This window comes from Stegostoma tigrinum, chromosome 24 (genome assembly GCF_030684315.1).
Source record: "Stegostoma tigrinum isolate sSteTig4 chromosome 24, sSteTig4.hap1, whole genome shotgun sequence".
Lineage (NCBI taxonomy): Eukaryota > Metazoa > Chordata > Chondrichthyes > Orectolobiformes > Stegostomatidae > Stegostoma > Stegostoma tigrinum.
Window position 1 is genome coordinate 22,802,879 of NC_081377.1, and position 27,969 is coordinate 22,830,847.

General features: G+C 42.2%; 1 protein-coding gene across 1 annotated transcript; it reads right to left on the bottom strand.

The window, feature by feature from the left end:
• Positions 1 to 10: 10 nt before the first annotated feature.
• Positions 11 to 27,969, bottom strand: LOC125465143 (transcription factor GATA-4-like). Its single transcript, XM_048558316.2, has 6 exons — positions 26,414 to 27,969; positions 16,328 to 16,494; positions 12,378 to 12,503; positions 9,346 to 9,433; positions 6,625 to 6,749; positions 11 to 652 (listed from the first exon to the last, which is right to left on the bottom strand). Exons 1-6 carry the CDS (start codon positions 26,949 to 26,951, stop codon positions 515 to 517), a joined length of 1,182 nt encoding a protein of 393 aa, XP_048414273.1. The 5' UTR covers positions 26,952 to 27,969; the 3' UTR covers positions 11 to 514.

Below are 27,969 nucleotides of genomic sequence, written 5' to 3' on the forward strand. Positions count from 1 at the left end.
AGAGATGATCTGAATTTAATAAGTTGCTTTTATTATTAGTCTGAGCCATCAATATAGAACTAGAACTACTTACACTACGAAAAAAATAATTTCTCTATGAACGCTGATGTATTTTTACCCAAGGCAAGATCTGTTCAAACTGTTCCATAGCTGCAACTGTCCAGGGAGTACACACTGAAATATCCACATTCAAGTGGAAAGCCAGAGGCAGAAAGCAAGTGGTGGTCCAAAAAAAAGGCACTTAATTACGAACAATGTTGGATCAGAATTGCACCAAGGTCACCTAGAGTGAATTTAAGTGGTGCTCAGCCTTGGCATTAAGACATCATTTTTGCAACACTCAATTTTTAAAAATTATAGCACAATATGATCCAGCACTCCATTTGATTTTTTTTTCCTTGCATTCTCTTGTCTTCTTTTTATCATTTCCAGTTTTCATTCTGATAAAACGAATCTCAGTTGCATACTCCATCAGTGCAGCTTCTGAAGAATTGTACTGAAGGTCACTTTGGTGTCAGGCTAGTTCCATGCTGCCCCAGGGATAAGGTTTGCCTCCCTTGGAATCTCTACTTGTGGCTGTTTCACCCGGGTTTGTCAGTTTTAGAGCTGGAATGCTGAAGCGAAGGTTACTGTCACCTGTCACAGGAGTATCCTGGGAAGGAAAGGATATGGGAGCTGTTAAAGTAGAGCATACATAACGTTTGGTAAGTCTATGTTACATTAGGTGTGCAATATTAGTATCTCATAATATTAACTAATTGTCTCAAAGAAATCTGGCACTAATCTCAAATCCTGTTAACTTCAGAACTATTCTACCAAGAAGTATGTTTTTTTTTACATTCAAGGATCTGAGCTCATATAAAGTGAGGAATTCAGCTAATTTTCATGTATTTTCCTAACAAATTGAGGCCAGAGTGGGGAGCTTTAACCATCAAAGACAGATATGTTTTGAGATGAATCAGAAGTTAAAAATGTTAAATCTCCAAAACTTTACCCCAACCTCCTCACTTCCAGTTTTAATGGACATAGGTCAGAAGGGGGTTATAGGCAGGCAATCATGGTGCCATCAGGAGATGAGTCTGTCAATAAAATATCTTAAAAAGAAAGCTGTATGCCTCGATTCAAACTGATTTTAAATTCATATCTTGAGGCAGGACCTCGAGAATCCCAGTAGGCTAATGGAAAGGAGAGAGGTCAGATCCATGGGGAAAGTACTTCTGTTGCACTGCTTGTGAGCCAGGAGGATCAAGGATCTTTCCCCCTGTATCAAAGAGCTTATTTCCTCTTGATTGGACCCAGGCAATTGGTTGATTTCCACACCCATATGTCCCTCGTGATTGGCCAACACACAGCATCCGTGATGTCAGACCCTTCCCTAGAAGTTCACAACCACCTCTATGGTGTCAGAGTCATTCAGGTGGTGTCAGCTTCAATGTAATGGGCCTGCCCTCCCTGACCCCTCCCCTGACTCGCCGACAATGGCTGTGTGATTGAATTTTGGCCCCATAGCAGGTAGCAGGACAATGTTCCCCGGTGGAAATCTACCAGTAAACCTTTGCAATCAATTTCAGTACGGTTAAAGTTACAGTTAGGGTCAGATCATACAACCAGGCAAAACCCGTACAACTAGGATTAGGGGCTTAATATCTTCCGCATCGCCACAAGTTCCTCTATAACTGGCTCTGAGTAAACATGAAGCCCAGTAATTCTAATCCCTTTCAGCACTGAATTTCATAGCAGTATCATATTGAGGTGTTGATTATATATTTACAATGTGCTGAATTCTTCTAGATGAAATTTGGCATTGATGAAAAACATTAAATGGGCTGTACTTGCAAAGTTAAATAAGGGAACATTTTAGGGGTAATTTTCTGGCTGGTGTTCCAGAGTTAAAACAAAATCATAACTAATTACTTTGACAAAAGTTATTGAGTGTTGTGCTCAAAGTAAGAGATTAATAACATGAAAGGATTTCAAGCAGGGAGTTTTGAGGAAGCTGGGCTTGTGTTAACAGCCATTTCCTTATTTTTCCAGTGCAGTGACAGTGATAAAATGATAGAAAATCTGGTCAATAACATTTCAAAACACTTGTTAAAATTAAAGCCTGTTCAATAAGAACATGAACTTATAGACAACAGGTTTTAGAACATAGAACATAGAACATAGAACATAGAACAGTACAGCACAGAACAGGCCCTTCAGCCCACAATGTTGTGCCGACCATTGATCCTCATGTATGCACCCTCAAATTTCTGTGACCATATACATGTCCAGCAGTCTCTTAAATGACCCCAATGACCTTGCTTCCACAACTGCTGCTGGCAACGCATTCCATGCTCTCACAACTCTCTGCGTAAAGAACCTGCCTCTGACATCCCCTCTATACTTTCCACCAACCAGCTTAAAACTATGACCCGTCATGCTAGCCATTTCTGCCCTGGGAAATAGTCTCTGGCTATCAACTCTATCTATGCCTCTCATTATCTTGTATACCTCAATTAGGTCCCCTCTCCTCCTCCTTTTCTCCAATGAAAAGAGACCGAGCTCAGTCAACCTCTCTTCATAAGATAAGCCCTCCAGTCCAGGCAACATTCTGGTAAACCTCCTCTGAACCCTCTCCAAAGCATCCACATCTTTCCTATAATAGGGCGCCCAGAACTGGACGCAGTATTCCAAGTGCGGTCTAACCAAAGTTTTATAGAGCTGCAACAAGATCTCATGACTCTTAAACTCAATCCCCCTGTTAATGAAAGCCAAAACACTATATGCTTTCTTAACAACCCTGTCCACTTGGGTGGCCATTTTAAGGGATCTATGTATCTGCACACCAAGATCCCTCTGTTCCTCCATGCTGCCAAGAATCCTATCCTTAATCCTGTACTCAGCTTTCAAATTCGACCTTCCAAAATGCATCACCTCGCATTTATCCAGGTTGAACTCCATCTGCCACCTCTCAGCCCATCTCTGCATCCTGTCAATGTCCCGCTGCAGCCTACAACAGCCCTCTACACTGTCAACGACACCTCCGACCTTTGTGTCGTCTGCAAACTTGCTGACCCATCCTTCAATCCCCTCATCCAAGCCATTAATAAAAATTACAAACAGTAGAGGCCCAAGGACAGAACCCTGTGGAACCCCACTCACCACTGACTTCCAGGCAGAATATTTTCCTTCTACTACCACTCGCTGTCTTCTGTTGGCCAGCCAATTCTGTATCCAAGCAGCTAAGTTCCCCTGTATCCCATTCCTCCTGACCTTCTGAATGAGCCTACCATGGGGAACCTTATCAAATGCCTTACTGAAGTCCATATACACCACATCCACAGCTTGACCCTCATCAACTTTTCTAGTCACATCCTCAAAAACCTCGATAAGGTTTGTAAGGCATGACCTACCCCTCACAAAGCCGTGTTGACTGTATTTGATCAAGCCATGCTCTTCCAGATGGTCATAAATCTTATCCCTCAGAATCCTTTCTAACACCTTGCAGATGACAGACGTGAGACTTACTGGTCTATAATTGCCGGGGATTTCCCTATTTCCTTTCTTGAAGAGAGGAATTACATTTGCCTCTCTCCAGTCCTCAGGTACGACTCCAGTGGAGAGCGAGGATGCAAAGATCTTCGCAAGTGGCGAAGCAATTGCATTTCTCGCTTCCCAAAGCAGCCGAGGGCAAATCTGGTCCGGGCCTGGTGACTTGTCAATCTTAATGTTTGACAAAATTTTCAGCACATCAGCTTCCTCTATCTCTATCCATTCCAGCATGCACACCTGCTCTTCAAAGGTTTCATTCACTACAAAGTTCGTTTCTTTCGTAAAGACAGAAGCAAAAAACTCATTTAGGGCTTCCCCTACCTCCTCAGGCTCCACACACAAGTTCCCTATGCTATCCCTGATCGGCCCTACTCTTTCTTTGATCATTCTCTTATTCCTCACGTAAGTGTAAAATGCCTTTGTGTTTTCCCGGATTCCTTCTGCCAAGCCTTTCTCGTGCCCCCTCCTGGCTCTCCTCAGACCATTTTTGAGCTCCTTCCTTGCCTGCATGTAATCCTCTCTAGCTGAATTTGACCCTAGCTTCCTCCACCTTATGTAAGCTACCTTCTTCCTTTTCACAAGAAGCTCCACCGCTCTCGTCATCCAAGATTCCTTTATCTTACCCCTTCTTGCCTGTCTCAGAGGGACATATTTACTCATCACTCGCAACAACTGTTCCTTAAACAGTCTCCACATGTCTAGAGTTCCCTTACCATGGAACAACTGCTCCCAGTCCATGCTTCCTAACTCATGTCTAATCGCATCATAGTTTCCTCTTCCCCAATTAAATATCCTCCCATTTTGCCTAATCCTCTCCTTCTCCATAGCTATGTAGAATGTGAGGCAGTTATGGTCACTATCACCAAAATGCTCTCCCACCACAAGATCTGATACCTGCCCCGGCTCGTTTCCGAGCACCAAGTCTAGAATGGCCTCTCCCCTCGTCGGCCTGTCAACGTACTGCATTAGGAAACCCTCCTGAACACACCTTACAAAAACAGCTCCATTCAAATCTTCTGCTCGAAGGAGGTTCCAATCAATATTAGGAAAGTTAAAGTCACCCATTACAACAACCCTACTGCGTCCGCACTTTTCCAAAATCTGCCGACCTATGCTTTCTTCAATCTCCCTGCTGCTATTGGGGGGCATGTAGTAAACCCCTAACGAGGAGACTACTCCCTTGCTGTTCCTAATTTCCACCCATACTGACTCAGTAGGCAGATCTTCCTCGACAATGGACGCTTCTGTAGCTGTGATACCCTCTCTGATTAGTAGTGCTACACCCCCTCCTCTTTTTCCCCCCTCCCTATTCTTTTTAAATGTTCTAAACCCTGGAAGATCCAGCAACCATTCCTGCCCATGAGAAACCCATGTCTCTGTTATGGCCACAACATCATAGCACCAGGTACTGATCCATGCTCTAAGTTCATCACTTTTATTCCTGATACTCCTTGCGTTAAAGCAAACACACTTTAACCGATCCCTTGGTTCCTTCCCAGGAAAATCCTTCCCACTAGCTGGTCTACCTCTTGCTACTGCCTCACCTGCATCAACGCTCACCTCTGGTATACAGCTCAGGTTCCCACCCCCCTGCCATACTAGTTTAAACCCTCTCAAACTACTCGAGCAAACCTTCCACCCAGGACATTGGTCCCCTTCCAGTTCAGATGCAACCCGTCCTTCTTGTACAGGTCCCACCTTCCCCAGAAGGCATCCCAATTATCTACATATCCGAAGCCCTCCCTCCTACACCAGCTGCGTAGCCACGTGCTCAGCTGCGCCCGCTCCCTGTTCCTCACCTCGCTATCTCGTGGCACCGGTAGTAAACCAGAGAACACTACTCTGTTCGTCCTGCTCTGCAGCTTCCATCCTAACTCCCTGAAATCACTTTTTATATCCTCAATCCTATTTCTGGCTATATCATTTGTGCCAATATGTAACACGATTTCTGGCTGTTCGCCCTCCCCTTTTAGAACCTTATACACCCGATCGGAGACGTCAGGTTTTGAATGAGCATTTTTAATTAAATGCATCCTTTTAAAGTTACAGTGACAATTTAAGAATAATTACAAACATTCAATTAGTCAGCATAAAATGGATTCTGTGTTCTGCCACTGGTTAGAGTATAGGCTGATATATTGTGATCCAATTGTGATCAACAGTGATCCAAAACATAGCAATACTATAATCTGTTGAAGGATAAGTCTCCCTCATGCTACTAAATGTCAACAATTACTTCACACGCTAAGTTCTCCTTTGTATACTAAACCATGTATCACTAAGTTGTAGTGAAACTTTATCATTTGCATTTCTTCATCTCTGGGTGCAATTATTTCCATTTATGCTTTAACCAATAGATTGACATACTATTTCTAGTATCATGCTGACCAGCAACAATCAAAAATATTCCCATAAAATTTGGAGCTGATGGATAAATTATGCTTCTCACCTAAAACTTTAGCAATACGTTTTCCACTCTCCTTACTGTGCAACATAATCCTGGCGTGGACCTTGTTCAGGAACTGGCAGTAAGGTAAAATCCAGATTTTTTTTCTTCTCCTGCTTCAAGGCTTCTCTGGTGAACTCTGACTTTGGGGCAGGGAGGGCTAAAGTGGGAGTATTGGCAAGCCTTCCAGTCTCTCTTTGTAAGTCAAAGGGTAGGTATGGGTGTTTCCCAGTCACTTAGAGAATATCCCCAAGAAACACTCCTAATAGCAGGTTTAGGCATCCCACAAGCTGAGAGCAGGCACAGGTTTTGTTATGGGCCACAGATTGATCCCCATATCAGAGGAAAAGGCATAGAAAAAAAATTTAACATGATCCAGATGTGGGCCCCCATTTAGGTACAGCAGATTAACCTTGTCTACTGGATGAGAAATCCATTGTACCATTACTGAGACAGATGCCTTTGTTGAATATGACGACCTGCATCTGGAATCTGGAACAGTGCTGTGCTGAATCCAAAACATCATTCTTATTACATGAACTTAATTGTTTGTAGTACAATTTTGTATATGGAAAGTATTGATTTAGTTGTCTCTTTGTGACTAGTGCAACAAGATCATCCCTTTTCCCATTCACAGATCCTACCTGTGAGCTGACCTTCTGAACTCTGCACGCAGATGAGTAAAGGCCTGGTTCAGTCTTTGGTGTGATAAGTTCTAAAGCTCCAGCAGCAGTGCTACTAGGGGTAGATGGCACACTTGAGTAGGGTACTTAACAACAAAAATAGAAACGTTAGAGGTGCATAAGCATCATAATTACACAAACAAAATATGAAGGAACTAAACTAAATGCAATTCAATAATAAGTTAAGTTGGATATGGCTTTTGATAAGAAACATTTTTGAGAAAGAAAGCAGTGCTTTTAGTGGTCATTTTAGGGTCAGTTAACTCGGTTGGCTGGACAGCTGGTTTTCAATGCAGAGTGACCTCAACAGTGTAGGTTCAATTCCCACACTACCTCTGGTTACCAAGAAGGATTCTCCTTTTCAATCACCGGGGAGGTGATGACCGAATGGTCTTATCACTGGACTGTTAATCCAGAGACTCAGGTAATGTTCTGGGGACACTGGTTCAAATCTCACTGTGGCAGAAGTAATTCCAATGTAAATCTGGAATTAAGTGTCTAGTGATAACCATGAATCCATTGTCTTTTGTTTGAAAAAAAAATCTGGTTCATGACTGTCCTTTAGGGAAGGAAATTGCCATCCTTACCTGGTCTAGCCTACAAGTGACTCCAGGCCATAGCAATGTGGTTGAGTCTTAACTGCCTTGTGGACAACAAGTGCTGGCCCAGCAGGTGATCCCCTCTTCCCACCAATGAAAAAAGACCTCTTCTGTCACCTAAGGCATGGTGACTCTCAGCTTAAACCAACATCAGTCACTTCTCTCTAAGAGAAAGCAACTCTATGGTATGGTAGGACAACAGTGATTTTGCTTTAAAGGTATACCAAAATATCATTAAGGCAAAATATTGTGATGTATTCTGTGATCTGATTGTCTAATATTTGGAAATGATGTTTGTTCAGTACTTTATTAGACTGAGAACACAATAACTGGTATTAATTAAGAGAATAGTTCTCTACTAAGTCCAACAAAATAAATAGCTAAACAAAACTAAAAATCCTAGAAAGGAAGAGCAGATCAGTCAACATATACAATATGAAAAGACAGATGAGCATTTTGAGTCAAGACCTTTCCTCAGAAATGAAAACTAAAGATTCAGTTCAATTTATTTCCTGAATGTGGCCCAATATGTTATTCTCAGTAAATCATATTGGATCTGATTTTATTAAAATATACAACCTGAATTCAGTCTGTGTACATTGGAAAGAGAAAATATTCCTCTCCAAATGCATGTGCATTTGTACACTTATGACATGGGATTGCCAAACCCTAAATCATTACATTCTCTTAAACTGTGAGGAAAGCTCACATTATTAAAACTGATAAATTTAGATCACTATAAAGTGTTGTGTGGGATATTAGGAAAATTATTAAAATCCATATTCATCCATAAACTAGCAATTTTCTTTTAAATGTTGGGCAATAAATAAATGTATGAGGAATATTTAAGAGCTTATTCAGTCTTACTCATGGTTCCTCAGGCTTTGTAAATTAAACATTGGGGGTGTGTATATTACAAACAATCTTCTGAGTAGAGAGTATTATGAAATAAGACATTTTTTTAACTGATGGCTTTGCATATTTCAGGAAAGAAGACTAGTTGAAGTAAATTGGCAACATTCATAAAATCATCAAGAAGTTCAGCTTTCCATTTCTACAGGACAAAAAGCAATACCCATTATAGAATGTAATAGCATATAATAAGTTACTATACTGAAATATCATTCTACTTATGAATGGCTTGGTTTATTTCCCACCAATATAAGAATACTTTTTAAAAAATGAAAATGGGTCTTCGAAGTTTATTTCTTCAGCATTCTGCTTATCCAATTAGGAGTCTCATCCGTGCAGAGTGCAATTTTTTTCTAAACCTGGTCATCAGAAAATAGCATGTGCTTCTTGTTTTCCCTCAGACACTGATACATAAAATCTTACATTAAATTTGAAACAAACTACTGCTTTTAGCACATTTAAGTTTCTGAAAAAGGTATATGGATGTTTAGAAAAATAGAAGGAACTGTTAGTGTCCTCTGACTTGTCCACTAACTGTACTAATGTCTGCTATTTCCCTTTGAATATTTCTTCATTATTTTTAATCTTCAGATCATGAGTTCATAGAATCCCTACAGTGTGGGAACAGGCCCTTTGGACCAACAAGTCCACACTGACCCAAGGAGCATCCCAACCGGAACCATCCCCCATAACCCACCTAAGCTACACATTCCTGAATACTATGGGAAATTTAGCACGGCCAATCCACCTAGCCTGCACATTTCTTGACTGTGGGAGGAAACTGGAGCACCTGGAGGAAACCCATGCAGGCGCAGGGAGAATCTGCAAACTCCACACAGACAGTCACCCGAGCATAGAATCAAATCCTGGTCCCTGGTGCTGCTAGGCAGCACTAAGCCATCGTGCCTCACCTCTTTTTTAAAGACAATCAAGACAATAGTTATGAAGGTCTCTCTCACAATTGTCTTCAGAATCTGCAGTAGTGAACTACTTACATGGAACAAGTATTTTGGAAAAGATTCACAATAAAACCTTCCCTTAGGTTGGCATGTAATACTAACATTATTGCACTGATGGCTCTTACTATCCCTTTTCATGACTCAGAAGACTTTACCAGAAAAGCTCAGAGATGGTATATTTAAAGCATCAATACTGGAGACTGTTTGTTTACCTGTAGAAGGGGTGTCTTTGTTCACATTCTTTGGTTTGCGTTTCCTGGTCTGAATTCCCTCTTTCTTCATTGCTAAGGGTCGCGGTATCTGCCAAGAGAAATGAGAGCTTGATAAGTGAAAAAAATTTGTTTTAAGAAGGGAGAGTTTATAATTACAATGAGAAAAAGAACCAAAACAGGGAGGCAACCTCATAGCTTCAAAGCATTCTTACTTTAATCAGAAAAAGTACATCGAATTAGTTTGGACACCACTCATGGGAAAGTAACATTAAATATAAAGCAAACTGATCTGAACTGAATGTGACCTCATAGTGTAACTTAATTCATGTTTCAAGTGGTAGCAAGTAACTAATACTTTCAGTATCCGAGTAAGAACAAAATGATGGAATGTAAATTACCTTGTTGCCAAATAACTTCATCTCACAGCTAACTTTAAACTTAGGGCAAAGAGATGGGAGTAAACATCTCCTTGGGAAATGTAGTTTGAGAACAATTGCCTATGGTGTTATATGTGCACAAGAACCTAGTCACTAATCTTTACTTATGGACTCATTGGAAAGTACGGGATGTATATTTTTCCTTTTCTGGTTGCATTCAAATCAGAATGTGATTTTTATAAAGAAAGAAAATGCTGGCAATTTTATTATAGCCTTTAATGATCTTAGAATATTCCAAAGCACTTTACAGTCAATTTAGGTATTTCAAAATTTATCATTTTTGAAATGTAGTTACTGTTGTAAGGCAGGAAATATGACAGCCAATTAAGGCATTGACATTGATAAGGTCACTAGAAAAAAATCCCAGCCCTGCTATGAAATAGGTCACCTGAGGGAATTAGCTTTAATGTGTCATTGGAAAAGTGACACCTCCAGTGCTGCACTCCCTCAGAGATATGTTGGAGTGTCAGCCTAGAGTTTTATGCTGGAGTTTCTGAAGTGGGACTTCAACCTCTAAGCCTCTGATTGAGACATGGGATATTAGCAAATGAGTCCCTTCAAGAAGAAAGGTTCTCAGTTCATGGTTTATAATTAATACTGATATTCACATACCTCATCATTTCACTTACATATATTTATTTAAAATAGTTTTAAGGAGTATTCTTTGACTTTTTTCTTGTATGAATGAAATTTACAAAATTGAAAGAATCTTGTCAGTAAAATTCAAGTTCCATGTGTTTCATACTGGAAGGTAAGGAAACTAGTAAACATCCTTTAAGAGCAAAGAAGCAAAAAATTAATTCAATGTTTAGTTTCCTAGATTTCCTAGAACGTCATAGAAACATAGGACTGTAGGAGCAGGAGTAGGCCACTTACACCTTGCCCATACTCTGCTTTTCAGTATGATTATGGCTGATCCTCCATTTTAATGTATTTTCCCCAGACAATTCCTATATCTCTTTGTATTTAAAAATCTGTCAATCCCTATTTTAAACATACCAAATGGCTGAGTTTACACAGACTTAGACAAAAAATTCCAAAGATCCATATCTCTTCGATGAAAGGCATTGTCTTGTCTTAATTTTAGGTGGCTCCCCTTTATTTTGAAATTTGTTCCCTGGTTCCAGAATCCCCACACAGGAGAAATATCTTACCTGCATCTCCCTTGTCTTACCACTTAGGTCCTGCCATCCCAGGAACAAATCCAGTGAATCATCATTGCACTACCTCACTGGTGACAGTATCCTTCTCAATGTCAGCAAACCAAAAATACACATGGTACAACAGGAACAGTCCAAGCAAGATTTTTTAGAAGACTTCACTACTCCTTCACTCAAATTGTCTTGCAATGAAAACAATTAAAACATTAACTTTCCTAATTGACAACTGAAACCATGTGCTGGTCTTCTCTGACTTATTGACAAGGAACCCAGGTCCTTTTGTGCACATACATTTTCAAATTTACACCATTAAGAATGATGCTATATAACTGTTCTTCCCACCAAAGTGAATAACTTCACATTTTTCTATATCATATGCCATCTGCCATGTTCTTGCACACTCATTCACTAAATCTGTTCAAATCCTACTTAAGTCACTTTACAGCTTCCTGAAAGCATGCTTTCCCCTGGCTTTGTGTCATCCACAAATTTGCTCCTCACGTCCAAATTATTGATATATATTGTGAACTTCTAGAGCTCAAGTACTGTTTGTTGCAGTATTCCACTTTTACAGTCTGCCATTGTGTGAATGATGTTTATTCCTTTGCACTGTTTTCTGCATGTTAGCCAATCTGTAATCCATGCTGGTGTATTCCTCTGAGGGACTTTATCAAAAGCCTTCCAAAATTCCAAGTGTACAACATTCACCAACTCCCCTTTCAACAATGCTATTACTAAGGTCCTAAAACAAAAGACAAGCGATTCATCAGATACAATTCTCCATTCCCAAATCTATGGTGGACATGGCCCATCAAATTTTTACTATCCAAGTGCCCATTTATTACACTTTTACAGTAGATTCTAGCATTTCCCTACTGGTGATGTAAGGCTAACAGGTCTGTAGTTTTCAATATACCCTGCTCCTCTTTTCTTAAATAGTGGGGTGACATTTCCTTCCTTTTAATCTGCAGGAACAATTCTAGAATCCAAAGAATTCTGGGAGATGGTCGTTAATACATCCATCATTTCCACAGCCACCTCTTTCAATGCTGAGATTTAGAATATCTGGTCTTTTTTTTTCAATACAGCCTTCTTTCTGATACTGATTCCTTTTGATTCCACATTTTCCCTCATCTCTTGAATCTCTAATTCTGGGAATGTTCCTGCATTTTCCTCAGTGAAGGCAGACAATAATTTACCTTTTCTGCCATTTCTTTATTCTCTATCCGAAATTCACCTGACTCTGCCTGTAACAGACACGCATTTGTCTCAGTCAAATTTTGTCCTTTGTCCTTTTCTTAACTTCACTGAATGAAGCTCTGACCTGTAACACTGACTTTAATTGTTGATTGATTGAACCTGCTGGAATTACACAGCCTTGGGTTCTGCTATGTGACATTCTGTGAAGAGTCTTATGGCCTTTATGTCTACTTACCCCATGGAGCTTCATGTACAGTCCACAGGCATTGCAGACAGGTTCCCCCTCAGCGTTACGTCGCCACAGGGTGGTAGTAGTGGTGTGACAGTTAGAGCAGGAGAGTCCTTCTCTCCGAGATGCAGACTAGCAGAAAAAAAGGCAGAATTACTAACCATAAATAGCTGAGATTTTATAACAAACTCAACTAAAATACCATCGTTTCTAGATGGGTAAGATACTTTTAGAAAGAAAAGTTTGAAATTCACCATTGTGCAGGGCATGTGGGAAACTTGCTTTAATCAATAAATAGTTTTTTTTCCATTGGCTCTCTAGTTTGCAATAACCTTTAGCACCACAGATTGCCTTAGTTCAAGAGTCATTTAACTTATTTCCTAATATATTGACAGAACAATGATGGATTGGACCTTTGCTCTCATCCTTAAATCATTCAGCCTATTTGTCAACACAGCATATTTTAATATTGACTATTGCTTAATAATTAAAGACTATTAAGATTGGCTGTTAGACTTTAATAGTGCAATGTGGGCTTTGTGAATGACATACAATTTACTAGCTGCCACTAACAAAGTGTACACTACAGCATGCAGGCTATGTTGTTCCATGGTGGGTTGGCATAACCATCCTGTTAATGACTTCTTGCAACTGGTTGACCCTTTACCATTGTTGCGAGTATAACCAAGTAGCATGTCAATTCAGAAGCAGAACCTGAGCAAATGTTTGCATCCGATGTTCTTTTATCACTTGCTTAATTTATCAGTTACTTAATCTTAATCTGAGAAAGAAAAAAAGATTTGGATGAATACAAACGTGTCGTAATATGAAGAAGGGACTTTACAGTGTGAATCCATGGCTTTGGTAAACAATGGGTTTACAAATTCAGTTGGATAAGACTAAAACAAACTTGGGACTCGTTTTGCTTTCCTTCTGCTTATGTTCTTTTCTTGGATATCAGTCAATTACAGGTTTCATAAGATATAAAATATTTTGTATATCGCTATCCCCACTTTTAGCCTGTCCCATGAATAGCTCCGCAACAAAATAATTATCCTTGGGGAAAAGTTTAGCTTCCAAATGTGTTATTAAGATACTGGCTTTTGCCGTTACTTCCTCAGCCGTCGGCTCTCCTCAAGTTTATCATTTATGAGGAGATATGATCATTTCCGTAGCCATTCACTGAATAAGGAAGGGAGGAATTTGCGAATATCAGCTTCATTGAAATCCACAATTTGCCGAACAGAAGAGACAGGACAGGATTAAATTGGGTGTTGGATCTGACTTGTGTTTCCGCTGTTGATAATTATAATGTGGAAAGTGAACTTCCGCTATTAAAAAGAAACTGATTTTATTTTTGTCGGGTTTCCATTTTTAAAATAAAATGCCAGCTACGCACATTCTAAAAGAGGATTTTCTGTTTAAAATTAGGCAGGTGGGGCAACCCTATCTCGAACCTGGATCGACCATTGATCAATAATTGACCAATTTAATGTCTTGTTTTCTATTGAGGGGACGTGGCCATAGAACAGCACTATGCACATATTTGATCTGCGTGTCTGGCTCCCTATTCTACCAGTAACTAGCGAGAAAGTTACAATAAAGCAAATACCGAAATGTTGTTTTAATCTTCAGCTTGTTAGCTGAGTAACGGACATGTGTATTTTGTACCACTGGTACCGCATTTATATGTTGACATCACGCTGAACACATTTATTCAGGAATGGTACAAGCAAACCCCGGGACTAGTTCACATTACATTTCACAACCAATACATTATATTGGCAGATAGTTTACTGATAAACCAGAGGCTCAAAATCCCACTCCCATAGTTTGGATAAAATCCCCGCTGGCTTTACTCTGATAGTGACTAACAAATAAACTGAATACCTTCAGTATTCGTAGTCACTTGCTTAAAATAAGAGCCTTCAACTAATCTAAATATCAGATAAATCAATTCATTAAGCAATATAATATTAAAGAACGAAAATAAAAGTTTGTTGGCTATTGCTGCTTAGCTGTAGTCAACGTTTCCAGTGGGCAGATTTAAACATTGACAAGTTAGATCTCTCCAGCAATGCTAGGCTTGCCTTCAATCTTCTTTCATTTTGGAGAAAAAAAATTTCTTCAGGTCCTGCTAGCAGCAGGAAGTGTAAAGCCCCGATAAAAGATCCCGTAAGAAGAAATATTGTGTCACGCGATTTCAATAATGAGTTGTGACTGCCTATTAGATAATATATATTTATAACTGCGATAAATTTGCAGAGCTTTAAATGGAACAAATAGCTCGCAAATTAAACCCCTCAGAATAGATGCGCGAGGCTCAATAAACCAGTAGCGGGACCCCTGCAAAAAATAGCGTCACCAAACTTTCATTGTGAGCTATGTTATCAGTACATTGTACACTGGCCACCAGAAAACCCGGACACCTGTCATACAACATGTGGAAATTTCAACATTTAAGACATTAAAAGAAACTGTCAAGTTATTTACGTGGAGTTCAAGCCATTAATACAAGTTCGGCCCGGATCAAAGTGTTTTTGAGCTTGTTTATCTGAACTGCTTCATTATGGAAAAAGTATGCGATTTCATCCTGTATATTAATTAATCTGTAATACTCTCCTGGACAAATGACAATTTCTATTTACTTATCGCAATCGATCTGAAGAATATTGTTTTTTTTTCACTGCAACAGTAGCCAGTACGGAATACCGCGCACTCCCTTTCATTTCAAAATCTACTCGAATCCGCCCTGCACTTGAGTCGATCTTGGGTGCTGGTGCTACGGAGGTGAACCCACATAAAGAACATCGCTGTGAATTTTAATTTGCCGTGCATAAACCAGTAGCTCAACTGAAAAAGCCAATACATTTCAACAGCTACTGACCTAAAAAACATATTAAAACTTTCTTCCAGTTTGTTCTATAAATTGGAGAATGGGAGGTGCCTTGAGGTTTTAATTTGGGAACAAACTTGTTTGAAATGAGTTAATGCGATGCTGTTCTGTTGGTGAAACTGCAAAGACTGACAGATCTTTGTCGGGGCGGTTTAAGGAAAGAAGGCAGGCAGTTAAAGTTGAGATACAGAACAGCCAAAATCTAATTGACTAGTGGAACACGGTCGAGGATCTACTCTGGCTCCTAACTCACTGAAATTTATCGTTTGGTGTTGAACTGAGACGATTAGACCATCTTCCATTCAATTACAATGCTCGCAACTAACATCTAAAGAGGATAGTGATTGTTGGTAAATGTAACCAGAGAAGGCGAATCTGTTCGTTTTGACTGATGGTATTACCGTCATGACAATGCATCATTCAGAGCATTCAATAGAGGAATGAGGGGATATAAACAGTCTCTATAGAAACTGACAGTGCTATCAAAATAAGAACGTATGATTAAGTATAAACGTAAATTCTTTTTGCTGTCAGTACCAGCCAGCAAAATAACATTCAATCATACATTTTCAAAGTACTCTTCAGCGACTTCTTTTAGGGAATTGTTAAAATGGAAAATATACTATTTTTAGAAAAAGGTAATGTTTATAAAAATAATCAGATATAACTGCAGTAAAGATATTGACGGTTTAAAAAATGAATATTTATAAATCCGTAAGAGGTGTAAAGCAGTGATTCTCCAACTTGAGACACTATTAAATTTCATCGTGTATTAGGTTTTTAAAATCTTTTTTTCTGACCGGTTACATCTTTCAAACTAATCCTCCTGCGTAATAGGGACAAGAGTTCGGAACAAAATGACTATTCATTGAAGGAACTGCTGAATGAGTGCCCAAATCTAGCGAGTATCTGTCAGTTATCGACTGGTAGCGATTTCACTCAGAGACTGTTACATCGGTAACTTACTTAAAAATTACAGAATGTCATAGTTGATTTAGTTGCGTAAGAACTAACAAAAACTGCAACCGTACTTTAGCTGAATGGTTCTCCAATATCTTACCAGCCGTTTGAGAGGTTTGATAAGGGGTCGATTAATTCCATTAATTCTGTTATAGAGTCCACATGCATTGCACAGATAGTGACCAGTTCCATCTCTCCGCCAGAGAGGCGTGGACATCGCACCGCAATTCACGCACTCTCGGCCCTCAAGGACATCATCAACCAGTTCTAGGCAAAACAAAATCCAGAGTAATAGTTAAACATATACACACTGTTTGCGATTGTGGCTTTAAGGTGTGAGCCTAGGCCCTCTGCCGATAGGGTTTCTATTACCAACTTAGGGGTGCGAGACTGACAGTCGCAGGGCTAATTACCGTATCAGTAAGATTGTAAACTGCCAGAAATTTTACTCAAGAAATTACAATTGCACTGTCTTAAGAGGATGGCTACGCAAGACCTGTCTGTGGTCCCGTCATTTCCCAGCCTGCGCCCCGTTCCTTCTCAGAAAACGTTTCGATGCCCAGATTGCCAGAGATATGTGAAAGTGACAAAAAACTGTTTTGCAGATACTTTAATCAAACTGTGCAGGGAGGTTATGCCACACTTCTGGCAGCCTGGAGTCCTTACAATCTTTCCTAGTCTGGAGTATCCGAGAAGCGGGTAATCTTTGAAGCGCCTGCAATACATACGGCCGCGTCTTTGGAGTAGGGGGCCTTAGGTTAGTCCAGGCGACATTACATGGACAGGCGTGGGGTGCCGTTTTCACTCTAGGGTAATCCGACACTGAGTTTAAAGGGAGTTAGGGATGTGTCGTAGACTTTCTGACATTTCACTAATTTACGCAGGACTCATTCCGATATTTTCAACCGGCGGATTTTCCCATTGTTGCTCTCACAGATTTTCTCGTTTCACACGAGAAAGGACTCTTCACATTGCAAGACTCCGAGTACAGAGTTTCCAACGTTATGTGTCCTACAATTCCCTTTAAGGGTTGCATTTTTAAGGATACATCAATGAAACATCATTAAGTCGTTTGTCTGGATTAACAATATCTCTTTTATACATTCAGCATAAATTACTTCTATTTTTGGAAGTTGAAGGTTTAGGAGTTGTCTCCTCTCGTTATCAGCTGGATGTTATCTCTGAAGAAATGTAGGGTTCGACAAAGGCTTCTCTTTGAGTGGCACAGGCCTACACAAAGATTTTGATGCAACGCTTCACCTTGTGAATGAGAAGGGAATCAATGAAACATACACAACGGAGGCAGTGTCAGAGCTCCCTGTTTGAGTGATGCACCTTACAATAACACACACCCTATCAATCTCGTGATATGAAGCTTCACCATGATGCTAAATGCGGAGGTAGAGCGGGTGCTGAAATACCTCCGGAGACAAGGGCAGCGAGATTCCTTCAGGGGGTCCTGGTCAGCATTGTTTTGGTCGCAGGCAGGCCGGGCTTGAATTCGGGATTGAGGTACCCTTACATTGAAGTTATTGAGTCATGGAGTCATACACCTCCCCTGGCCATTCCCGCCTTTCGCACAATGCTAAGGCTGTACTCTTCACAGAGCAGTGACTATTCTGATAGCAGTGCTCACCGCTGTTTTTATTGCAATCGACATTACATAAAAGCCTTAAAAGTGGGGTGTGTCGCTGAATTTCACTCCCCACCATCGAAAAGACTTCCAAATGCCACTTGGCGCAAAATTCAAAGCCAAGTTTCAACCAAGCGATAGAGAAGTGAACGAGCGGAATAGCGCAAGATCGGGTACAATGAGGTGTTAGTAGCAGAGGAAAAGATCGGTAGTTACGAACGGTCTGCAGAATTGGGAAATCGAGGACACGTCAACTGGCGCCATTCAATTATGCAATTGACCAATAATCAAGTGCATAGATAGCTTTTGAACGCACAGTGAAGAAATGGTATTTTCTCAGGGCACGGGCGGAATAGTTGAGAATGGAACAGTTGTTTTGCTTATTCCGCGTCTACACAATTTTTACTGGATCAATGTACAGTGAAGCAAATAAAAATGAAGATAATTCCAGTCTGTTCGACCATTCCACACGAACTCCTTTACAGGGCTTGTCTGATATCGCGTTTTATTGGAAATTACTATCCCCATTGCTTTTTTTTAAAATGTGGATGTTTTTTGCACCACTGTCCTTTTCTGAAGAAGGGTCTAGGCCCGAAACGTCGGCTTTCCTGCTCCTCTGATGCTGCTTGGCCTGCTGTGTTCATCCAGCTCTACACCTTGTTATCTAAGATAGTCTACGTTCACTTCAGACAGGAGTCTTACAGCTATCGGTGAAAAGAAATGCTTTCTCATTCGTCTAAATTGGAGTTAAGCCACGGTACCAAATATAAAAGTCAAGGTGTGTAATAGGAAAGAAGTCATGTAAATGTCCTGTTGTAGTTAAGTTGCAAAAAAAACCCATTGCGAGTCACGGTGCACGAGCTGTAATTCAGTCAATAATTCAGTCAATACCTTTGTGTTCACTGCGAGCGAAGATGAAATGCATTTCTATCTTTGACTGTTTGCATAACATTAGAGCCTGTAACGTTACACTTCAATTTTTAAAAGTCACTATCTTCATAACCTTGGTGAATTTCACTCACTATTGTCAGTTTGGCAGCGCTGATTCACCGACACAATGAGTGAAATCGAAAATGTGCTCCTTTCTAATATCACATGTCTCATTTCACAGAATCGTATAATCGTTTCCCTGGAGGCTATCACGTACAGTCATCTCCACGTTTTAATAATTCGCGAAAAAGACAAAGCAAAACCCTTTAATCGATGATTGGATCGGGAGGATCTCAATAGTATAACTTGTTAATAGTTGGAAATTTATGTTTCTCCCTCGCCCCCTCTCCGAACCTATAAACCCGGCAATGGCGGCGGTTCAGCTCCAAGCTCCCAATCTGAAGAATCGATTAAAAACAGAAGTTGCTAACTATTTCACAGCTGATGAAGAAGGGGGGTTTGAAGACTCTCGGCCAATATTTTAAACTTTTTTTGTAAAGGGAACATTTGAAAAGATAGTTAGAAACATAAATAATCTTATTCTTTCCGTAATTTGTTTATATGGCTTAATTCCAACATTCTTCCTCTCCCGATGTATGACATTTCTAAATATTGAAAGATGCTTAACAAAATATATTACCAGTGGTATATAAAATATGGAATCATTTTTCATTAGTAATCTAGGAAGTTATAAATCTAAACCATTGCAATTTGGAGGAAATTAATCTCAGTCCTGAAATACATATGGGGATCGCTCAAATCTTGTTTCAATGCAAACTCTGACCGCAAGCAAAACAAAAAAAAATGAGAAATTCCAATTTATGTTTAAGGTATGAAAGCAGTCCGTCTTATTAATCTTCGTTTAGATAGTGTGCACACACGCAAAAAAAAATCCATTTGGAAGTACGTTTTGACCTGGGAGTCACACAATCAGTAAATTGAACATTATTAGATCCTAGTGTTCACGAACTCAATGTGTCATTGACTGAAAGTGGAGTCAGAGTGTGAAAAGGTGTGTGGAAAATTGGTGTCTTTAAACAGAAAAGCTCTGTTAGCCGCGCAACAAATCCCTCCAGTCCGGTTAAACGGCAATCAGAATATGTGCTCAAATAAAACAATGGCGTGTTGTTAACTTCGAAAGAAAAGTTTGATATTATTTCCCCGAGACTTCATTACTTGTATGGAATCCGGGATAATATAGATAGTCCTGCACCTGATAGTGGGAATCTGAACTTGAAACGATTCACTTTGAGTTTGGATCTCCCTAGGCTCGGAGGTCTCGGAATTTAGAGCTTTTTAAGGGTGTTTAAAATTTGTGCGTGCCATTTTGATGGAAGAATGTTTAATTCCAGTGACTCCTAAAAGAAGCGCGCAGGTTCACGGCTGCAGAATCCGTCCTGAAAGAAAGCACCTGCTCTCGCCAGACTACAGACCGTCCGAATGCTCACACTGCTTTCCTGGCGGCCCAGACACTGGGTAATTCCAGACTATCGGAGAACAAATCTTAATGAAGTATAACACACGGCAGCTTTATTTATATGTGAGCCGCAACACATTTAGTCATTCGGGAATTCCACAAATCCACAGTATCTCGGCAGCTGTGATCTGCTCAACTCCAACGTGTATCGATGACAGGGCTAGGTTTAGACTTGAAACTGTGGTTTCTGGTTAAAAACTAATGTTTGTGTCTATCTCTTTCTCTCGGTCACGCTTCCACTTCCTGCTTATCATTTCCTTTACTCCAGTCTTATTTCACTCTGTTTTGCACGCTCCTTTACTCCTAAACCCTTTAATTTGGATCGTAATTTTCGAGGCACTAAAAGCAACTGACTGTAGGAAATTACTCAATCTCCGCCCAACTCTCGCTTACAACATTTAGCAAAGAAAGAGCCTGTGCAGAATATTCAGTGTTTTACACACCAGGGTACAGCGGACTGTGGATATCGAGAATGTTTCGTTTGAACCGATCTGATAATATGGTTTCTCACTTACAGTAACTTCTGCACTAAATCTGGCTACAGTTCCAGTGACTGACCGAGTATTATTTGGCATATTAACAGTGAATGATAAAGGAAATGTAAACCAGCGCTTTATTCCCGGGGTGAATGTACATGAGTCTCAATTAGCTATCGGGACATTCGGGAAATGTTGAATGTGACCTGCTTTGATTTCAATGCTATTGCCCGCTTGTATAAGGTGCCGGCGACTCGGTATTCAGCAGAAACCCGAACAAGGGAGTGAACGGTGAGAAATTCTCACCGCTTTGGGATGGGTGAACGCTATTTCCCAGGATCAGTAAATGGTAAAATTGCTCGTCAGACCTTGACTAATTTGAAAAAGACATCATCCAAATGTCACAAAGATCACATCAGACCATTGCGTACAGGAACGTTTCTGTATTAAACATTAATGATACTGTAGGGAGTTTAACAAATCATTACTGTCTTTCTGAAATTAAACTGTGGAAAGGAAGGCGCACACTTTCCCCGTCAAAAAAAGTCTCCAGTATTCGGACACTGAACGATTTGGTTTGAGCGGCCACCGAGATGTAAATATAAAATATGTAAAAATGTTTTCACTGGATGGTGAAACTAGAATTAGGGTGCATAGCCTCAAAATAAGGGGGAACAGATTTAGGATTCAGGTCTTCCTCCAAGGGGTTGTGAATCTGTGGAATTCCCTGCCCAGTGAAGCAGCTACTTCGATGAATGTTTTTAAGGCAAAGAGATTTTTTTTAACAATAAAGGAATTAAGAATTATAGTGAATGGACGGATAAGTACAGCTGAGTGCCCGAAAAGATCAGCCATGATTTTATTGAATGGGGGAGCAGGCTGAACGGGCCGTTTGGGCCTCCTCCTCCTACTTCTTATGTTCTCATTTTCTAAGAAAATGTATTTTTTTGGATATTAATTTTGGGGATATCTTATGTGGGATCTCATTGAGCAGCGTCTGTTTTCTCAATCCAAGGCAGGTTAAACGTTAAACTAAAATAAAAAAACTGCGGCTGCTGGAGATTTGGAACAAATAAGCACAGAACTGCTGGAGAAACTCAGCAAGTCTGGTAGCGCACCTGTGGAGAGAGAAGTGGAGTTAACGCTTCGAGTCCAATGCCCCTTCGACAGTGCTGAAGTTCAGTAAACAGAGATTCAGGGAGGCAGCTCACCACCACCTTCTCAAGGTCAACTGGGGACGGGCAATAAATGCCACGTCCCATCAGTGAATTAAAAAAAACCTGTTGCTAGACTTTCTCCAGTGGTTCCTGTGTTTATTTGTTTCGGGTTAAAACCTGTACAGGTTGAGAAATACCTGTAAACTCAGCAGTAAGTTCAATATGGAACACACACCCTAACTCCGGTCTAGGTATTTGCTAAATAAATTATTTGGATCTTTGTTTCAGGGAGCACTTTGGGTTTCCCCGGCGGAATCCAGAGAGCAGTGTGAAAAAGCCGCGCTGATAAACTGCTTCCCGGCACACACAGAGCTCCCGGTATTTTGTGTTCACCGTGTCAACTCAACCAGCGGGTACAATACCGACAGGTGAGGCCGTTAACGAGGGGACCGCGCTTTCTTTCCTCCCGATCTATACCCTTCCCCTTCAACTGTTCCGAGATATAAAATCCCAGATGGTGAAATGAGCTGAAAGGGGAGCGTTGCGTTTCCGCGCACACTCTTACTCCCTGTCCGCTCTCCATCTCCCTCCCGGGTTTCAGCAGTTCCTCATCCCACATTTCCAGCCCTTGTTCTTAGAGCTCTGTATTTGGCAGACCCCGACAAACTGGAACGAACATAATTTCAGACCAGTTGAAACCACGGGCTTGGGCTGAAAGCACAGAGAAAAAAAAGGATCCGAGGCGCGGTGCCTATCCACGGAACTTGTTTCAATTTTGTACAATCCTCATCTCCCTTACCCCCTAACCGTGGTCCCTCGGGAAATTAAACCTCTTCAAAACGGGAGGCCTGTCAAGGTTGAGAAGTCTACAGTGAAGATCGGCAACGAGGCGGCACATCCAGCAATCTTCCTTCAAACGTTACAGCGATCTCAAGTCTATTGTGTCCTTCTGAAATATCGAATTGTCCCTTGGGTCCCTATCGCATGCAATCCATTGGACCCAGGCAGTGGTCTCTAAACGCGGCTATGAAGACTTATCCTGAACAGTGGCCTTCCACATGTCCCCACTGAATTACAGCAATATTCATAGTTCCCAAATCGCCAGGGTCACTGATCACAGCGAAGTGGGGCGGGTGTGGGGTGGTGGGGGTGGTATGGTATTTCAAGCATTTCGCTTTCTTGCTAAAGGTGGGTTTTACGTTAGCGAATTCCTCGAGAGGAAGGGAGGCTTCTATTCCATTTTTAACCTCCAGTGCCCCCTCTCTGTTTTTACCTTCCCTGTTGGGGGAGAGGGGCGGCGAAGAGGGCTGCAGACAATATCCTTCTTTTATCACCCTCCAATCAGTTTTCACTTTAAAATAAAAAGCGCTTTCGGCTGAGCCAGCACCCTACAAGCTCTGATGAAGGGTCTAGGCCCGAAACGTCAGCTTTTGTGCTCCTGAGATGCTGCTGGGCCTGCTGTGTTCATCCAGCCTCACATTTTATTATCTTGGAATTCTGCAGCATCTGCAGTTCCCATTATCACGTCGCAAGTGTGCCGCGACCACCTCTCTCTGTGTAGTCCCAGCCCCGGGAGCTCACTCAGTGCTAGCTCCCAGCTCCAAGGCTGCCTTTCTGACGGGGACACGGGAACACTGACCCTTCACGCGAGGGGATTGGAAAATCTTGGACCCCGACAGAGGCACACTGCAGAAACGATTCTCAGTCCGCTAATTCACTGCCAGCTAGCATTCGGTTTTGCATTAAATTTGAATCCAATCATTTTCAAACTAAACTCGACATGATGTGTGTCTCGTGGAGGGTGGGGTTTTGAGGGAATGGTGGAGGCTGTGGACGCTGATTCGGAGGCGATCTTGCAGCAGCTCCCAGCCGCTACTCCTACAACCGCTGTTCCCATCTGCTACAAACTGTCCTGATTCTAACAACATATTTCATTTCAACGTATCCTCCAGAAACTTCCTGAAATCAAACTAAGCGATTTTTCTGAAAGGTGGCCGGAAACATTCTGTTTGATTCCTTTATTAATCCATGACCGTTTTCTAAGGCATAAAAAGTGAGAAAAGATTTGGGAAAAAAAACTCTGACAATGTTTCACGCCTCCAGACATTGGCTTTATCTTCTCGAGTGGACTGTGGGCTTTTGATTTTGTTCCTCCTGTATTAAAAAATCTAACTCAAATGCCGGGGCCTTTTTTTTTGTTCTTAAAACACCATTCATACAATCTTCAACGAAAGAAATCTTTCGAGTTCAGTTAAACTAAAAGCCGTAACTTGTTTACCTGCTGATATTGAGAAATGGCCACTTTAGTGTCAAACACGTCCCTTCCCCATCACCGCCATCACCCCCTCGCCCAACCCCGCTCCATTACCCTTTCACGCACAGCCGAACTGTTCTGGCCGCGGGTGGGTATGAAAGAAACGGAAAAGAAAACAGAAATTCCGCTTCAGCAGGGCCCGAAACCTCCCTGAGGAACACTTGCAGAAAAGTGAGCCTAATTTCAATGCACCTAATAACTAAAGGCCCCAGGCCGCTTGTGTTGAGCTGTCTTCTTTACATTTACTATGCCCTATCTGCTACATGAGGTTTCCCTCATTCCTCTAGCTTACATTTAAAAAGTTAGATGAAAATGTGCATGGTTGGATACTGGACGCGTAAGTTTTCCCATTTGGTTTGTAATTTGCAATTTACATGCTGTCGTGTTGGCAAAAATCGTCGCCTACAGCGAGATGCTGTCGACATATGCTCATATAAACCTCCGTACTTTATAGATTTGCTGCGTAGCCAGAGTTTAGGACAGAAGAGATAGCAGGAAAAGAGCTGAGGCACAAGATGTCGGTTCCAAACGTATCGAAATGTTGCCTGGCTCCAGCTGCTGCAGTTGAGCTCCTTATGAAGTTCTCTGATAGCTGAGCTCCAAGCTATTTCTTCGACAACCGGGCTTTTCATCTCCACACGAACCCGAACCAAGCGGCCTTTCTACTGAACGGTCTGGGGTGAAGAAAATGAACGCCCTGCGACCCGATGTAACGAAAATAAAACTTGGCGGCAGGTCACTTACGATCCAAACCAGGACAGCAGGAGGGAATTATAGGGAAAGTTATCTCCATTCACCCAGATCCTAATGAAAATAATGGCTTTGTAATCTAATAGGAGCAACACCGGGATACGGTTTCTAGCTGTAAATTACGGGGGTTTCAATCCAGAGTAATTTCTAACTGTTAAGTGCTCTGTCTCACAGTGAGCGACAGTAAAACCAGGCCGTCGGTCCTAATTAGAGTAGTTCTCCTTGCAGTTACTCTGTAAGTTTGGATTAACTGAACAGAGGGAAACCACCTTCGATTTTACTGGTTTGAGAGTGCAACATTATGATTATTTAATCACCATTTGGAAAATAGTCGCATTAGCATTGAAAAGAACATTAACCTGCGCGTGTGTTAATCCTGTTCTGGGTTTTTCTAGAAAGTGACAAATCGACTGAGCATATTTACTTGCACCAGGCACCTGCCTTTTCTCTCGAAACAAGCTAACTGGCCTGTTTGTTTTTTTTAAATTTTCGTTTCTACGAATTCATCAAATCACAATGAAGGGAATTCTCTCGTTGCTTGTGTGAAGAAAATGACCAAACGAACAAATCTGTGGTTCAGCTGCGACACGTTTCACTCGTATATACACCCCGTTGGATTGGCATTGCTGACAAACTGCAAATTACTCTCAGGCCTCAGATCCGCCTCGTATCCTCTCTAATGGAGTCGGTAGTGTTTCCTCTGATTCAATGCAGCGTGTCTCTATCCCATTATAACAAGATTCGCCAGATTATAAATCTCTGGCCGCTACATTAACACAGACTACAAAACGGGTGTCTGGACGAAAATTGCTCCTCGCACCAGACTATCAGGATTGTATTTCGAAAATTTCCATCTGTCGGTACATAAATCCCAAAGCCCATCGTTAGAGCCTTCCTGTCGCTCGCTCCGGAGTTAAAACAGGAACATCTCTAACCGCAGTGAGATCTTTTAAGTTGTCAAAGGTAACGATTTTAGCTTAACCATAAATACTGACACACAATTAACTGTACATTCAGCAGATAATCCCACAGTCAGAAACTGTGCTGGCATTCTGACACTCTGCAGCTCCCTCCTGATTCCTGTTGTGAGCTAACCTGCACATGCCCTCATCACAATATATTACCCACTAGACCAGTTTCATTCCCTAATACTAAAACCTGTTAGTGTTTCGAATCGATGTGAATTGCAGCTCTCGAATTTGTGGAGATGCCAATTTAACTGTGTTTGTGAGGCTAGTCGTTGTGGGAAGTTGCTACCAGGTTACTTATAGTGAAACAAAAGCGAGCCCACCTCAAATCTCAATTCCCTCTGGTTGATTATGATACTCTTCAATTGACCAATATTTCTTCACTTACCGACAGATAGAGACGAGACGTCGTTCCCACCCCGCATTCTCCCCGTCCGTTCCCCCCACCCCCAACCCCACCACCTAGACAGCTCTTTCCTACCTTCGCCATGCCTGCGAGCTGGTATCAAGCTGAAGGCAGGATTCTCCAGCGGAGCCGGACTCCACGCACTGGCCGCCTCCGAGCTCATGTACTGCGGGTAATGGTTGGGGAAGGAGCCGCTGAGGGTCCAGCTGATGCTGACCTGATCCCGTACGGCAGCGGCGGCAGCAGCGGCGGCAGCAGCGGCGGAGGAGATGGCGAGCGGGCTGCTGAAGGCGGTCTCCCGGGGAGAGGCTCCCGGAGGGCTGGAGGGGAAGGAGGACGTTGAGGAGGAGGATGAGGAGGAGGAAGAGGAGGAGGCGGAGGAGGAGGTAGAGTGGCGGCTACACGGAGTCTCCTGCCCCCCGGTGCCCGCTGCTGCTGCTGCCTGAGCCCAGGCTGGGTGTGGGGACAGCGGACTCGCCTGCTGGGGGTATGGGAAAGCTGGGCTCAGCCGGGAGCTCGGAACGTACACGGCTGAACTGGCCGAGTGCAGGAACGTCCCGACCGGGTCCGGGTGCGCCGTATACGGCGGGGGGTTCGCCAAACCCTGGTACATCCCCGGGCAGAGAGGGGGGAAGGGTGTCCTGGGCAGTCCCAGCCTCTCAGGGACAAGAGAGAGCCGATAACCCGGGCAGCCTCGGGCTCCACAACGTTACACAAGTCCCTTTCGATTCCAACTGGGGCCAAACAGGAGCAGGTTTGACCCGGTGCAGAAGCAAGGAGAGCTGATCCAGTCCACTGACATCCACCGGGGGAGAGGGTTTGGCGGGGGATGGGGGAGATAACTGATTTCCCAACCAGCGGAGACGGTATGATAGAAGGAGACACACACACACACACGCGGGCACTCAGACACAGAGTTCATGAAGTGGTCAAAGATCGAAGTGAAAAGGGAAAGGAAATGAAATGCTGCTGGATTTGACTGGATCCTCCCATTCTCTGACAAGTCTCCCACAGTCTCCTGTCAATCTGGTACCGGGTTAACCCTTTTAAAGGCAGCGGCCAAGGGGAGGAGGAGGAGGAGGTTATGGGGGTGGGGGGTGGTGGTGGAGGACGGGGATAAACAGGGGCTGGAAGTCCTCCGCCACCGGGACGGCTACAGTCCCTAGCCTCTCGCTGAATGTTGGCCAGGACTGCCCGCTTTGAACCCACTTCGTAAACCTTCACGCGGAATCCAACAGCATGGCCTCAAAATTCGCGAAAGCGGAGGACTGGAGACGGATTGGCCGAGGGATAAATTATTAATCCCAGGACGAACTCAGATTAAATTGGACGAGACAAGCGTTAGTCTAGTGCACTCGGTCAACACTGAATAATCAAGAAAACGCCTCTTTCGTTTCCCTGCTCGCTTGTCCTTTGACTCCCAGGCTGTGTGCCCTGTTAAAATGATTTGCTCACTTGGAGGGTGACGGCTCAGTAGCTACTATTCCGTCCAACCTGTCGCACCCTACTATTTATACTCAGCGCAGCCACAAATCGGATTAAGAACAGGGTACGGAGCTGATTAAACTTCAGAAAATCTGGCACTTCCAAAGAAACCTGCAAAGAGTCGCCCAGTTGAAAAGTTGCTCATG